This window comes from Ursus arctos, unplaced genomic scaffold (assembly GCF_023065955.2).
Source record: "Ursus arctos isolate Adak ecotype North America unplaced genomic scaffold, UrsArc2.0 scaffold_7, whole genome shotgun sequence".
In the NCBI taxonomy this organism is placed as follows: Eukaryota; Metazoa; Chordata; class Mammalia; order Carnivora; family Ursidae; genus Ursus; species Ursus arctos.
Genome location: NW_026623089.1, coordinates 82,759,595 through 82,775,726, shown reverse-complemented (window position 1 = coordinate 82,775,726; position 16,132 = coordinate 82,759,595). Strand labels below are relative to the sequence as shown.

Sequence of the window (16,132 nt, the reverse complement as noted above, 5' to 3'; positions counted from 1 at the left end):
TTGGGCCCGGGGTCTACACATCGGTTGGCATCCAGTCAAGGAGTGAGAGGCTGGTCTCCCCGTTCTGACAAGCACCCCCCACAGGTGGTGATACTGAGGCCCCCTCACCTGGCTTGGGTGGGCACAGAGGTCCCCCTTCCTCCTAATGGCAGGGAAGGGAAATAGGCACAGCGCTCACGTCTTCCGGTTCCTTCAAAGACATCTCTCCTTAGCTGAGCTGAAGGCGGGGTGGGAGATTAATGGCCACACCAGCACTATCGGTCCCTCCTCAGCTAGTCCTTTGGGGTTTACCTGGCCTCACTGGGCAGTGTATGCACACCAGTGTCCTCCACTTGGGGCCCCAGTCAAAACTCTTGAGACACTAGGAAAATGTCCCATCTCATATCCTGTTTTATTCTTGGCCATAGAGTGATTTAAGAGTCTCCTTCTTGTGGAACTCGAGGTGGTTTCAGCTGTTAGGCTGTCTGAGATGTTGCTGTGGCGAACATCCTTTCCCTGCCTCTCTCCCCACTCCACCCCCCATGTAAGGCTGCAAAGTTCTTGGACTGCATTTGCATCTGTATTTACAGACTAGACCTAACAGACCAGCCTGCCAGTCTGATCTTCCTCCCAACGAGTTCCAAGAGCTCAGATCCGTTCCTAGTGACAAATGGCACCAAATTAAAAGAAGATACTGTTTTATCCGTTGAGAGCCTATCAATAACTAAGTGATTTCTTTGAAATTGAACAAAACCTTTCAAAAATAAAGCTGCACAGTATGTTGCCCAGAGTATGGGGGGGGGCCGCGCAGGGGGCCATAGCCAGTTTTTAAGCCATGAAATGCCAAGCATGCGTGTTGATAGTATTACACAAAGTACCCTACAAGGACCAAGACAGAAGTGCTCAACCCTTTGCAAGCCGGAGAACCATCTCAGTTAGTAACTGACGCCCAAGACATTGTGGGTAATCTTGGCTCTTGTATATTCACCAAAGAAACGGAAGTCTTCTATTTCCAAGGACACATGTTTTGTATCTTAGGTGGGACTCTCCCCCCCCAACTCCCCGCACCGTGGCCTTGACCCCTTACCTACCATCGGTGCCTCTTCTTTTTTTTTTTTTTTTAAGATTTTATTTATTGTTTTAGAGAGAGAGAGAGAGAGAGAAGGGTGGGGGGCCAGGTGCAGAGCAAGAAGGGGAAGGGGTCTCAGGCAGACTTTGCACTGAGCAGGGAGTCCGAGTGGGACTCGATCCCAGGACCTTGAGATCACGACCTGAGCCAAAACCAAGAGTCATCCTCTGAACCAGCGGCTCCACCCAGGTGCCTCCATGCCTTCATTTCATCTCTGGGTCCTCACCTTCCTCCCAGATCCCAGAGGCCAGCGAGGCACTGCTGATCCTGACCATTTAGAAAGTGGGTTTGGGCCCAGATGGGCAGACTGACAGCTTGGCAGGGTTAGAGCTGAAGAGGCCCACAGAAATCATGTTGTTCATGATTTCTCTTGTTTTGCAGCGAGGGAACCTGAGACCGTTGATGAGGGACAGAGTTGGGACCGGTGCCTTGTCCTGTGTCCCCCCCACCCCCGCGCCCCCACCCCCAATGCCCAGCGTTTCTGAGTCAGTAGCAGCTGCTCTTTGCAGTTGCTTCTGGGCCCCTTGCCTGGGGAGATTTTCGGCTTTTCCCACAACTCTAAATGCTATCTGTCTGGCAGCACAGCGTGGGTCAGAGCGCCTGGAATAAAACCGGTAAACGGCGGGGTTGCTCTTTGCTTTAAATTGGATCGAGAGGTAGTTGGCAAAATGCTCTCCAGCAGGCTCGTTGCCTTGGCAGGGCCACCGACCTAGCTGACTGGGCAAACCCGAGCCATTGTGTGCGTCTAATAACGGGGCGGCCAGGCGGCGCTGCGATGGGATCTTACGGGAGGCAGCCCAGCAGGCCGCCACCTGCCCTTCCGCACGATCCGTTCAAGTGCCAACAAGATCTGTTAACAGGTTGGGGAGCCCTCTCGTTTGTTCTTTGAGGGGAAAGCAGATAGTTCTGGGTGTGGGAAATACTAGTCACGTCTCACTTCATCGAGAATGAGGAAGCAGTGCTCTTAGGTGAAACCAGAAGACTTCCCTGGAGGCCGAAGTGGCTATTTTTAACTCCGGTGAGACGGACTTCCTTGGGCTCTGCGGTCACTAGCTAGCAGGCCGAAACAGAGTGCCCGTTCTTGCAGCAGGCTGGGAGAGGGCTCTCAAAGACGCACACAGCGAGCTCTCTGGGTGTGTAGAGGAAGGAGAAGGAATTTCAAGGGTGGGTGTTGCTGGGACAGAAACCGCCTGTTCTGTAAATATAAGTATTATACATCTCCCACGTCCGCTGCTCCCTCTCTCCCTCACTGACCCACCCTTCCCCCCACTCTGCGCACTTGACCACCTCACCTCTACTAACGGGACTGGGGGGAACAGATACATGTTAAAATTAAGCAATACCAGGTGAATTTGATTAGGGTCTTTCAAAGGGGTCGATCTTTTCTTTGTCTTGATACCCTAGACAGTTGTGCCTAAAACACATCAAGATCTGACTCTGTCTCCCAAGATAGAACTTAACTTCCTCAGGTCGTATCATCTTACTTGTTCCAGACTAAATTTGTGTGTCCGGCAAGGGGACCTTCCGCTGGCCGCCTCCTCACTCTGCTTATGCCATCGCTGGGAAGGACCGCAGCTGGTAGCGCATCAACACGGGGAGCAAACCCGCCACCCCCCCAGCACCCAGCCTTGTCCCTGTATCCTCTCCCTCCTCCTCCCTCCCCCAGCCCGCAGGCTCAGCCCTCACAGCCCTCCCCTTGTCAGGCGTTTCCGCCGGTGCTGCTCTTGCCGACTTTCGGTGGAGCCTGCCTTGCCTAGCCCTTGGCTGGGGTAGACCAGGACCACCTGTATTCTGTTTTTTTTTTTTTTTTAAGATTTCATTTATTTATGTGACACAGAGACAGCCAGCGAGAGAGGGAACACAGCAGGGGAGAGGGAGAGGAAGAAGCAGGCTCCCAGCGGAGGAGCCCGATGTGGGACTCGATTCCAGAACGCTGGGATCACGCCCTGAGCCGAAGGCAGACGCTTAAGGCCTGCGCCACCCAGGCGCCCCCTGTATTCTGTTTCTGAACGCTGGACACAGTAATGAAATGTAAACTCCTGTTCCCACGACAAACTCACGCTGTCCGCTGCAGTCATCATTCCAGGGCCTCGAGAATGTTTTCTTTAATAAGCTTGCCAGAAATGAAATTTTAGAAGAAAAATCAAAGTACAGGCAATTCCCCACATAGGATGGGCCAACTGACAATTTTTCGACTTTATGGGGGTACAAAAGCGATACGTGTTCAGTAGAAACCACCCTTGAAATTTGGGCTATGCATGTTTTCCCGGGCTAGTGATCCCCCAGGACGTCCTCTCTCTTGATGCCGGCCAGCGGCCCAGCGCCCAGGCAGCCACGCGACCACAAGGTCAACAGCCAACACACCGATACCCGTTCCACACCCACATAGCCGATCTGCTTCCCACTGTCAGTACGGTGCTCCGTCAACGACAGGAGATCCTCAACACTTTCTTGTCAAATAGGCTTCGTGTGAGACGCTCTTGCCCAATTGCAGGCTAACGTAAGTGTTCTCTCTCTCTCTCTTTTATGATTTATTTATTAGAGTGAGCATGTGGGAGGGACAGGCAAGGGAGAGAGAGAGATGCTTAATCAGACTCTCTGCTGAGCACGGGGCTCGATCCCACAACCCGGAGATCATGACCTGAGCCGAAACCAAGAACCTGATGCTTCCCTGACTGGCCACCCAGACGGCCCACCTCAAGTACGTGCTCTGAGCACGTGTCAGGTCAGCAGGGCTGAGCTATGGTGTTCAGTAGGTTAGCTGTAGTTACGCATTTTCAATTTAGGATATTTTCAACTTACAATGGGTTTATTGGGATATAACCCTCTCATCAGTCAAGGAAGATCTATACTCTAATTTGATAGTTTAATTTGATGTTTTATTAACTTATTTCTACTTTTGGGCCAAGTCAAAATAATATATTTGTGGTCAGACACATATAAGCCAAAGGGCAGGAATGCCGGCTTTCTAGCACTTAGTAATTATGTCCCTAGGAACAGCATAAGAGGAGTTTATTAGTCACTGAATTATACAGCCCCTCATTATATTTACTCTAATTGTTTGACTTAAAGGCTTCTGTTCTCATTATCATTCAGCACTTTGTTGGCTGTAATGCCTTTGAATTTCACTAGTGAGTGAGAATTTCACTGAGACTTCCCATTGGTGTGGGGTTGGGCTGCAGCCTCCCACATGCACCGTCGAGAGTGCAGATTGATACAGCTTTCAGAGCACGGGTTGGCAGCACCCATTACTCATTGATCAGGCGATCTCCCTTTGAAGATCCTACAGAAATCATAGCAGAGTGTGTTTGAAATAGAGAAAAACTGCAGATAACTTACGTGCCCATCTGTAGGGACTGGTCGAATACATTTTGGTACTTCGATGCAGTACAATTAAAACTATTAAAAAGAGGAGATATCACTGGCCTTAAAAGATATCCATAAAATATTATTTTTTTAAGATTTTATTTATTTGAGAGAAAGAGAGCATGAGCAGAGGGGAGGGGCAGATGGAGAAGCAGACTCCCTGCTAAGCAGGGAGCCTGACACAGGACTTGATCCTGGGACTCCGAGATCATGACCTGAGCCGAAGGCAGCTGCCTGACCGACTGAGCCACCCAGGCGCCCTCCATAAGATAATATTAAAACAAATTGTAGGGGGACACCTGGGTGGCTCAGTCGGTTAAGCAGCTACCTTCGGCTCAGGTCATGATCCCAGGGTCCTGGGATCGAGTCCCGCATCAGGCTCTCTGGTCAGTCGGGAGCCTGCTTCTCCCTCTCCTCCTCGCTCGTGCTCTCTGTCACTATCTCTGTCTCTCTCTCTCAAATAAATAAATAAAATCTTTTAAAAAATACACATTATTTAAAAAAAAGTTGTAGGGGCACGCGGGTAGCTCAGTCAATTAAGTGTCTGACTCTTGATCTTGGCTCAGGTCATGATCTTAGGTTGTGAGATCAAGCCCCCTGTCGGGCTCCAAACTAGGTGGGGATGCTGCTTAAAATTCTCTCTCTCCCTGGGGCACCTGGGTGGCACAGCGGTTAAGCGCCTGCCTTCAGCTCAGGGCGTGATCCTGGCGTTATGGGATCGAGCCCCACATCAGGCTTCTCTGCTGTGAGCCTGCTTCTTCCTCTCCCACTCCCCCTGCTTGTGTTCCCTCTCTCGCTGGCTGTCTCTCTCTCTATCAAACAAATAAATAAAATCTTTAAAAAAAAATTCTCTCTCTCCCTCTTCCTCTGCTTCTCCTCCACTTAAAAAAAAGGGTGTAGACTTGTATGGTTTGCAGTTAAAAAACTGTCAGTCTTGGTTCCTATGACTAAGGAGTCAGGAAGGACACGCCCCAGATTGTAACCAGTAACCTCTGGAGGGGGAGATGGGCTGAGAGATCGAGAGAAAGATTTTCATGTCTCTTGTGGCTTTTTATAAAAATTTGAATAACAATATTCCTTAACTTACAGTGGGGTTATGTCCTCATAAACTCTTCATAAGTTAAAAATATTTAAGTTGAAAATGCATTACTGGACGCCTGGGGGGCTCAGTCGGCTGGGCCTCTGTCTTCGGCTCAGCTCAGGATCCTGGGATCCAGCTCCACGTCCGGCTCCCTGCTCAGCGGGGAGTCTGCTTCTCCCTCTGCCCCGGTCTCGTGCTCTCTCTCTCAAATAAATAAATAAAATCTTTTTTTAAAAAAGGTCTAAACCACCTTCCAAATATTGGCACTTGCCACCACGTGTCCCCACATAATGATGCACCGAGGGAAAATGATAGGGTGAACTGAAGGCTGGTGAGAGTGTCTGCTCATCTTGCACGAGTCTGTGCTCCAGCGTCACGTGCGTCCTTCACCCGGGATTTGCAAGTGTTAGAAATCTAGGCAGCAACCCCCTGCCTCTCCGTGACACCTGCTGCCTTTGCACGTGCAAACCATAACCTCCTGTGAAACACTTGGTGATATTTCAGAACAGTAATCAACTATACTTCATGCTCAAGGGGAAAACCCCTGCCTCCTTCACCTTTGAAACCATAGCAAGGGTATGAAATTACACCTAAGCGTGCCTGGCCTCCAAGTCGCAGGGGAGCACCTGTGGGCTTTGACCCCCACTTCAACTCCAGAATAGCAGGTCTTCCTTGCAGTTGGATAGAACCCTCTTTGAACCAAATGTACACAAACCTGTGTGTTTGCTCTCACCCCAGCAAAGCAGGGCAGCCTTTATTTCAAATTTCCATTCTTCTGCATTTTGTTCTTTCATCCTCAATGAAACTTTCCCTGTTCCCTGTGGTCTCACTTGAATTCCTGCCCACCTTTATGCTCCCCTGGCATTCTCTCTGTGCCTTTCTAATACATCACTCATTCCTTGTGGTGTCAGTATTTATGCTCATGACTTTGTTTCATTACTGGCTTGTAACCTTGAAGCAGCGAGGATATGGATCCTTTGTCTCCAAATTGCAAGCCTGAGAATGGTCTTGGACACTGAGTCGGTGCTTGGTAAACGTATCCTAAATTAAATGCATTTCTGAAGGCTGGTTTCTGGAATATACTTTCAAATAAATAGATATGCCCAGCTTTTTATATACATAGTATACTTCAGCAAAAAGTAAAAGTGTAAACAGTTACTGTAATAATTGTTATTAATTTGCAGAAAAAGAATTAAGTATAAATTGCTTTAGAAAAATCCAACAGGAGACGCATAGTCTAGTCCTACTGTGTAAAAGCGGTTGATCATTTAATACATTCAGGAGAGTTGCATGGATACCTGCTGTGTCTTGGGAATTCACACCACTGAAAGTGGCTTGAGTTTCACTGGGCGTGTGACAGGAGAGAGTCTAGAACACTCTAAATCCGAGCTGTAGAAGATCTGTTACTATTGCACACCCAGGCTTTTAAAATCATATTTTCAAAGCCATTTACAAAAATATTGTCTTAAAGCAGAGATCGAGATTTAGCGTTGGTCGTTCTCCCGAAGAAGCTACTTACGGAATTTCACTGAGCTGGTACCCCGCCTGGGCAAGTCATTCAAGTGGAAGGTAGCTCTTCTCTGGCTCTTTGGGTCTAATTCAGGTTGCTCCCACCAAGTGAGCAGTGATAACTTGGTTTTGGTCTTCGTGGTGGTTTCCAAGCAGACTCAGGTGATCATCAGGTTAAGTGCTTTCCCACGCAGTTATCCTTACAAAATAACAAAGATGGAACTCTTTATTAATTAGCTAAGTGTAGACATTTAAAGATGGAACCAGACAGTCCAGAAGGGCGTGTTTCCCAGAAGACCAGCTCCTACGTACGGCTTGGTACCTTCCCTGTCAATCTGTCAGCGTCTCCGGTCTGTCAGTCCAGCCCCACGTGGGATGGACCATACATGACGTACACATGCCTCTGTGAGGAGGAAGTCTTCCCCACAGTGTGTTCTTGGCCGTGGGGGTTCTGCTGCTGTGTGAAATCCATGCGAGTTTCCAGAGCCCTGTGGGAGCCCTGTGTGAAATCCGCAGACGTGGCTGTTGGTCACCTGGTGCCTGCAGCTCCCTGAGCAGAAATGGGACCTGGCGACCAGTGTATAAGCTAACCAAAGCACAAAACGAGGGTAGCCTAGCCAACTTTCTGCTCAAAGAATTCTTGGCAGCAGTTAACACCTCTGCCCAAATATTAGGTAATTCCCCCATATTCACAATGAGAAGGCTTTACAAAATGGAGATTTTCTTTAGCCTGTTTGGTTTTATATAAAGCATTAGCGTTCAACTTCGCAATCCCTTCAGATTTCCTGAGAAGATTAAGAAAAAAAATTTTTTATTGTGGTAAAATACACATAACATAATATTTCCCATCTTGACCATTTTTAAGTATATGATTCTTGGCATTAAGTCCATTCATGTGCAACCATCACCACCATCCATCTCTAGAACGTTTCATCTTCCCAAACTGAACCTCTGTACCCATTAAACACGAATTCCTTCTCCACTCACCCCAACTCTTGGTAATCACTATTTTACTTTCTGTCTTTTGAATTTGATTCCTCTCAGTACCTCATATAACTGGAATCATACAATATTTGTCCCTTTGTGACTGGCTTATTTCACTTACCATAATGTCCTCAGGGTTCATCCATGTTGTAGCCTGGGTCAGGATTTCCTTCTTTCTAAGGCTGGGTCACATTCAACATTTTGTTAGTCCATTCATATGCCAACGGACATTTGGGTGGTTTCCCTCTTTTTTCTTACCTAGACCTTTCTTTTTTGGCACACAGACCCAACCATACCCAGAAACTATTCGCTCCCATAAAACCGATACTTTATACTTGAACTTCATTCAGAATTAAAACAAGGCTTTTAAACAGAAGTCTTTTTTGTCGTTTGTAAAGGGTAGCCCTTCGCTCCTGAGAAGTACTCGGAGTAGCCAATGAGCTAGCCCAAAGGGTCATGTGCCTGGCACGTGCAGAAGTAAGTCCTTGAGAAGTCTGGAAAGAAGTAGGGAAGAAGAAAGGGAGTAGAATGAGGGGACTGGTTTCAGAGGTTGGCTTACAACAGGGGGACTTGTATGTGATAGGAGACCCCTGCTGTCCTGGCTTGCTCACAGCTGAGCCCGGTGCCGCTCTGACCCACGACTCTGTCCTCCAAGGTCCTGGATCAGTTTTAATGGGGGAGCGAGATCTCAAGCTACAGCTTGTGCGACTGAGCACCATTCAATCCCTCGGGCCCCAGTCCTGGGTCCCAGGGATGCCACAGGCTGGACCTCTGTGCCCCAGTCCTGTGGACTCTAGTTCCTAGAACTGGGCTTATGTTGGGTTCCCATCACCAGCACACGTCCTGAGGACTGGTGCTGGCCCTGTCTGCCACCAGGGATCATCTGCCCATGTTTCCTACTGGTTTGTCACAACCCTCTGATCTCCAGGTGGAGCCCATGGTCTCCTTCTGGAAATCCTTCACATCAGCTGCTCCCAGAACCATCACAGAACTTGCCACATCCTCTGTATCCTGGGCCTTGTCCATGAGCTGGTCCTCTGCTCCCTTGTCTACCCCTGCACTCCGCAGGCCTGACCTGGTCCTGGAAGCAGGTTCTGTGCTGTAGCGAGAGGCCCCCTTGCGACGATTCTGGGCTCAATTATATTGAACTAACATTTCTGAACACAGCATCTAATATCAGTGCTAGGCAATATAAAGACAAATAAGGTATGTCCCACCCTTCCCAGTAAGTGCCATTAAAAACATCTGCACATGACCACAGTTCAAGGATAAAGGTTGGGTCTTGAAGGTGAAAAGACGCCATCTCTTTGGAGATAAGAGAAAAGGAGAAGAGTAGGGACAAACACATTGACCCAGCCCCTTCTCAGGATAAGAAGCACAAGTGGGTATGAGGCCTTCAGCTGGGTGGAAAAGGTTTGGAACAAAACCCAGGAGGGCCTTAAGGAGGACAGTGGAAGAAAGAACAAGCATGACGGAGGAACAGCTGAGATCAGATATGTAATCTTACGAATGTGGGAGGGTTATCACTTCTTTTTCCCAAGCAATACTCAGCAGTTTAGAGCAAGACAGGGGGAAGGGAGGGCAGAGCTAAGGACTGGCCACGGGCCCGCAGCTAACAGACAAGTCTAGGGTGTTTTTAATCACATGGTTAAGACACTGGACCATGACTGAGTGGACAGGAATCCAGGTGAGGCCAGAACAGTGGAGTGGGGGTGGAGGCCACAGAATCAGTGACCAAGAAGATGAGGCCAATGAGCAGGGTTGGAAGCATGAGGGAGGCATGGGGAGAACATCCTGGAGGATGGCAGTTCATCCCCTGCTCCAGAGACCAGACTCCACACAATATTTGTGTCTTCTTTCCTTCCTCCTGCCCACTCGCTGTCCCTTCCACAGATAGTCTGTGTTCTCTGTTTCCAACGTGCTAATCACAGGACGGCATGGACAAGGGCCCTTGCCTGGCAGTCCTGTGGTCTAGTGCAGAAGAGAGACACTTCAAACCCCCACACCCAGTGTAGCAAGCATCCCGTGGGATGCGCAGACAGGATGCCCCCAACACATGACCCACACTGGGAGTTTGCAGAAGGCTTTCCAAGAGGAAGTGATGTCTAAGCCGGGACCTCAACAGTAAGAGGAAGTTGAGCAGACAGAAGGGTGTGGGGGTGGGTAGCCCTGCGGGCTAACACCTCTGTCCTCACCGCCCACCTGGTAGGAGCTGGCGTCCATGTCTGCTGCAACCGTGCTCAGATATCACCACTCATCTCCTCGCCAGATCTTGTCTTCGCGGGGCCCACGTAGCCCCTGAACTTTCCCTAACTTGATGCTATCACCTCTTGCTTTTCTCCCTCCTTTCTGACCTCCCTTCTCTGCTTTCCTCCTCATTCCCTCCCCTGCCCCCCAAAATGTAGGTGTCGGGCTGCTCCTCAAGGCTGTGAGCACATGTCCTGCTCTCCAGCACCTCTCTTCTTCCCTAATACTGTCGGCATCCGTATTTTCATCTCCGGCCCTGACCTCCCTCAAGGACCAGCACCATGTTTTCAATACCCATGGACGTCTCGTAGTCTCATCCATCACTCTTGAAAAAACTTGATTTCATCTCCTTTTGGCTCGTGCGCGTATCTCTGCAGTGGCTCCGGCGTTATCCCTTCCTTTCCCAGATGAGTGGTCTGGGGTCTCATTAAGCGTCCCCTCCGAGGCCATCTTCCTTTTCCCCACAGCACCTCATAGTCACTGGGTCTGTACATGCTCCGTAACTTCCATACACACAGCCGCGTTTCCTGGACGCCTCTGAGCACGCCTGCTTGTGGACAGAGCTCCTGAGTGACCCCCCGCCCCTGTCTGTGAGATGAAGCCCAGCTCCTGACAGGCTTCCGGGCCTCAGTGCGGCCTCAGAGCCCCTCCCTCTATTGCCTCTCATGGCCTTTCTTCGGACAAGGCGCCCTACAGCCGCCATGTTGCCGCTTCCTTGGCGGCTCACAGGGCCCCCGGCTCAGTGCCCTTGCCTCCAAGTGCCCACTGTCCACATCCTCAGCAAAGTGTGTCTCAAACATCTCTGGTTCAACGAAACCTCCTGTGCTTTTTCCTGTCGGAGGAACCGTCTCCCCTCTGACTGTGTCTATACCTCCCTGTTGGAACTCAGCACCATCTGCCGCGTATTTTAGTTATTGGTGTGCGTCTCTACTTCCCCAGCATATCTGAGGGCAGGCCTGGAGGTCGAGGGTTCAGATTTCTCTGTCTTTGCATATAGGTTCTGACATGGGGAACTGGTATAAACCGGGTGCTGAAAGTGGCTTCGGGAAGGCCATTTTAACAAATGCAAAAATAAGTCTTCCGATTTCACTCTTAGAAAACTAACCTCAGAAGGAGCGTAACGTAATAATGAGAGCAAGAACAGAGATGGTACTTCGTGAGTCACTCTGAGTCACGTCATGTCCCTCGTCTCTGTCACGGGGATGACTCAGGCCGGACGTTGTCTTTGGTAAAAACCATCTGCAGTTATGAGACATCAAGGCACATAGGCCACGTAACGTAGTGTCTCGTGAAAGGAAAGCTCCTGGGTTAGCGGGGACCTCCGTGGCGCGAGTCTGTCCAGTTTTCACGTTCGTGTCCCTGAACACCAGGGGAAGGTCCTGTTCCTGTTTGCTCCGTGCACGTTTCCAATTCGGTGAGCAGAACCGTGACTTTGCTGATAAAAGGGCCTGCCTGCCCGGTCCTGCCACGGTTCCACAGATGTGGGAAGGCAGGTCCCTACATGACCCGTTCAACGGTGGCCCCACCCTTGTGAAGCTTCTGGGGTTAACCCTGTAAAAGGAAAAAACAGAGAGATTTGTGTTCATTCAAAAACTTCCCATAACCCTGACCCGCTGTATACACAGAGCGAGCGGGTTTCTTTGCGCTCCAGTTAGAACAGCAAGACTCAAACAGAAACAAGAGAGATTTAGATTCGTTGGGGGGCGGGGGCGGGGATCTGGCTGGTTAAACATGGGAATGCTTCTTGTGTAGAAAAAAAAATGAGACTCATAATTAGACAAATGTATCTATGCTGCTGAGACATGGGAATTTATGAGCGTGGAGTGAGGGGGACGGCTTCTTAGATGATGGAGAGAAAAAGACTTGAAGGGCTGGACCGCAGGGAGTTAGCACGCCTTTTCAGGGCGAAACAGAACGCAGAGCACCTTAGTGATGAGCCAGTCTGTCGCCCACCTCAGTCTACAAATGAGGGTGCCGAGACCAGAGCTGGTAAGCGAGGTCCTTCAGGTTACGAGTGCAGCTAGACCCCACGCCGGTGCGGCTTCTGGAACCCAATGGAGGGGGTCAGACCCGCTGCTGAGAGAGGTTTTCATTGTCTGAAGATGGCATTAACATAAACAAACATGGCCTGACGATGGTCCCCTGTGTTGACTTCATTGCACACACACACACACACACACACACACACACACACACTCAGCCTCCTGCAAGGTCACAGGAAATCCATCCGTGGAGCCTGTTCCACAGCACGGCCTTGCTCGTCAAGACAGAACCCCCAGCAGAAGGGCAGAAGCACAGTCAGCTCTCACGAGATTTGGACACTGCCTTGGACAGTGTCTCTTTGCAGTTTCGAAATACGTTTTTAAAAAATATGATAGATACAGAAACAAATTACAGCCTAGACTGACAACAAGCCCAAGCAAGGAGTAGATAGGGAATAAAATAAAAATCATCCCTCGTGTGAAATAAAAGTAAGACGGTAGCACATTGTTTCATCCATTGGGGTCTGCTATGTGCCAGGCACTGTCCTGGGCACAGGAGGACCCAGCACAGGGAGCAAACAGACCAGACTCCTGCTCTCCAGGAGCTTCTGTTCAGAGGAAGACGCATAGTTCCCTACCCATTACAATCCTGTCCGTGAGATCCATCCCACCCCCTGCCAAGCTCTGGTGGAAATTTAACTATGTTAGAAAATTCATACTATCTCCATTCACATATGGGTGTGATTCTAATGAAGGTTGCTTTCTGGTTGACAGGGAGAAGAAAATGGCTTTCCAGACAGTACTGGAGATCCCCTTTCAGGTAAACGATTGACTGCAGATGTCTGGGCTTCTCTGATAACTGGCATGATGGAATTAAAGATAATTCACAAATAAGTTTATCATTAACTTTAAAAATCTGTATTACAGGCTAGAGAAACTTTCCAACCACAGGCCATGGGGAAGTGGCAGGAAATGTTAGCCAGATTTCACAAAAGCCTTCAAAGAGTATTTTCTCCAAGCTGACCCTACTTGGCTCGTGAGGGGCACAGCCGGGTTCTCAATAGGAAAAGTTTAGGAGGGGGCGACAGATCAGAGCAGAGCCTCCTTCCTCAGAGTCCTGGGGGCCTTGGCATTGATGGAAACCTGCCAGGTGGAAGAAGGCAGCGGGGCTGGGGCCAATCAGGCCAGCATGGGAAGGGCCAGCTCAGCCAGCCACTGCCTCTGTCCCCACTGTGTCTGGGGCCCTCTGTTAACCAAGGAGCCCCTCCCTCACCAGCCGTGTGCTCGTCCCCATTCTGCTGTTGGTGTGTTTAACCTGAGAAACATTCAGATCTGTCTCCTTTCCCCACTTGTTATTGTAAGTTGGAAACTTTGGCAATCTTCAGATTTCTTACTAATTCATCATGGAGAAAATCTGGAGTGAACGTTAAAATAAGCTACCAAAAGAATGACTAAAAAACATAATCACTAATGTTTTCTATACCTTTTAAAACACATATCATAGGACCTGAGTCATTAGGGTTTTGTTTCTTTCTTTCTTAGAGGGACGGTGGTGGACCCTAAAACCCTGAGGATAATTTGTCACCAGTCCTACCTAGACTGTGCCCATATAACCATGCTGAAAATCAGAATATGTGGTGTATAGTCAACTTTTCTCTCCCCTTAGAAACATGATGTTAGCAGTGCCTGGGTGGCTCAATCGGTTAACATCCCACTCTTGATCTCAACTCAGGTCTTGATCTCAGGGTCGTGAGTTCAAGCCCTGCACTGGGCTCAGAAAGAGAGAGAGAAAGAGAGGGAAAGGAAAGGAAAGGGAGGAAGGGAGGAAGAAGGAAGAAAGAGAGAAAGAAAGAAAGAAGAAAAGAAAGAAAGAAAGAAAAAGAAAAAAAGAAAGAAAAGGAAAGGAAGGAAGGAAGGAAGGAGATGTTAGCAGCCGTTATCTCTGGGTGGTGAGACTCTAGGTGACTTTTTTTTCATTGAATAGATTTTTATTTATTAAGGACCTACTGTGTGGGTCCTAGAGCAGAAGTACAGCTCTGGGAGACAGAGGTTGGGATCCTGGTTCCAGTCCAGCCACTACCCTGCTGTGATTAGAGAAGTCAAAGGGGAAACTGAGCCAGTTGAACTTGTAGGGAGCCTTCCCACCAGGTTTCACAGGACAGGCCCAACGTCAAGGTCCCATCTGGACACCCCACTGGAACCTGCTTTCCCTGGACCACACCCCGCCCTGACCAGAGGCTGGGACCTCTGGCCAGTAATTATCCCTCCTACACAGATGCGCAGCAGACAGGCTCGAATCAGAAGCACTAGCTGTGTGATGTGGGGAGGAGAAAGCATCTTTGCTCACAAGCAGTCAATTTTTGTTTTCTTTCCACTCTCCTATATTTTTTAAATTTCTCACATGAGTGAATACCAGAAAAATCTCTCCCCCAAAACTTCAACCTGTATATGCAAATGTGTTTCTAACAAACGATCAGATGCCGGCAAATATATACAACGTGTGGTAAAAGAACCACGAAGCCCGTAATGGGCTAATTGACCGGCTTGGCTGGTAGGAGCATGATTTTTTCCCCCTATGCTCATCTGAATTTTCAGATTTTCTGCATTAAGCACGTATTTCTTTTCTAATTAAAAAAAAATCTGTATTTAAACTTTTAAAAGACTAACACCCTACACATTAATGTGGAATGTGAGCTAAAAGTGGGAATGGATAAAGTAAGTTGTTTAGGAATATCTATAGACCTTTACGATTTAAGGTTGTTATTGCTTAACAGATTCACTGTAATCAAATTTCAGTTGTCTCTTAAAAAATTTTACCTGTGTCAAAATGACATGGAAGACTTTTGGAGAAAATAACCCTTTCGGAGTGGTAGCAGGTCAGTGATGGAGAGCAGATGGTGCCGAAGGGAACACCCAGCGGGCTGCTCTGCACACAGTGTGTTCAGGGCTTTGGTGGGATTTTTGTTCTTGTTTTTGTTTTTCATAAACAAGATGAGAGACACTGACTTAATGGCTTTGCTCTTGAATAAACGGGCAAAAGCTGATCTTTGAGTGAGAGTAGCAACTTCAGTAAGCTTTATCATTTTAGTTACAAACACTAATTTAGCACTTACTGTATACCAGGCCCTGTTCTAAGTACTTTAAACAGCCACTTAGAACAAGTGCCCATGACAGCTCCGAACTTATTTTCCTCACCAGGTGGATATTACAGAAGTCATGCTGGGTCACAGGGGTCCTACGTGGGACTCAAGCCCGGGGCCTGGCCAGGAGCTCAGTCCCAACTACCACACCAGGCTGCCTCTGTACGAGTCAGATGCGTTCCTGGGCGTACACACATGGAAGGCTTGAGTGTCATACGGGGGTAAAGGTCAACTATCTCAGATACAGTCTTAATCTGGAACAAAGCCAGAGCCCACCCCCAAAGTCAGTCTCTGAACCGCTGTAATACCTTTCCCAAAAAGCTCACTACGTTCCCTGGATCAGGCCCTCAGGCCTGAACTCAGAGCCTGGATTTCATTTAATTCTTGTCTTTAACCAGCTTATAGCTGGTGGGGAGAACGGGAGGCACTGCCCCAGCAGGAGGGATTAGACAGACAGGAGAAACAACAGCGACAGTTTGTAAGCAAGGAAAGATAAAGTACACATCGGAATCAGCTACCTCCTTCGTGGGGCCAGTGCGGACGGAAGCAAACGCCCACGAGGGGCAGAGCACGGGAAAGAAGACCTCACTGTGGCCGTGGAGTCCTACAACAGCACACCTGCTCTCCACACTGGGCCAGTTTTTCAAGGACGATCTTCTGACCACCTTGCATAATTCAGCACTTGCCCAACCTAAACCTCATTTCCCCGCAGAAA

At 48.8% G+C, this 16,132-nt stretch overlaps 1 protein-coding gene across 1 annotated transcript in view; it reads left to right on the top strand.

The window, feature by feature from the left end:
- Nucleotides 1-16,132, top strand: part of EDARADD (EDAR associated via death domain) — a 62,578-nt gene that overhangs the window by 34,561 nt on the left and 11,885 nt on the right. Inside the window, exon 5 of the mRNA XM_026504018.4 lies at nt 13,052-13,097. Coding sequence (XP_026359803.3) covers nt 13,052-13,097 — 46 coding nt within the window. The remainder of the gene's footprint in view (nt 1-13,051; nt 13,098-16,132) is intronic.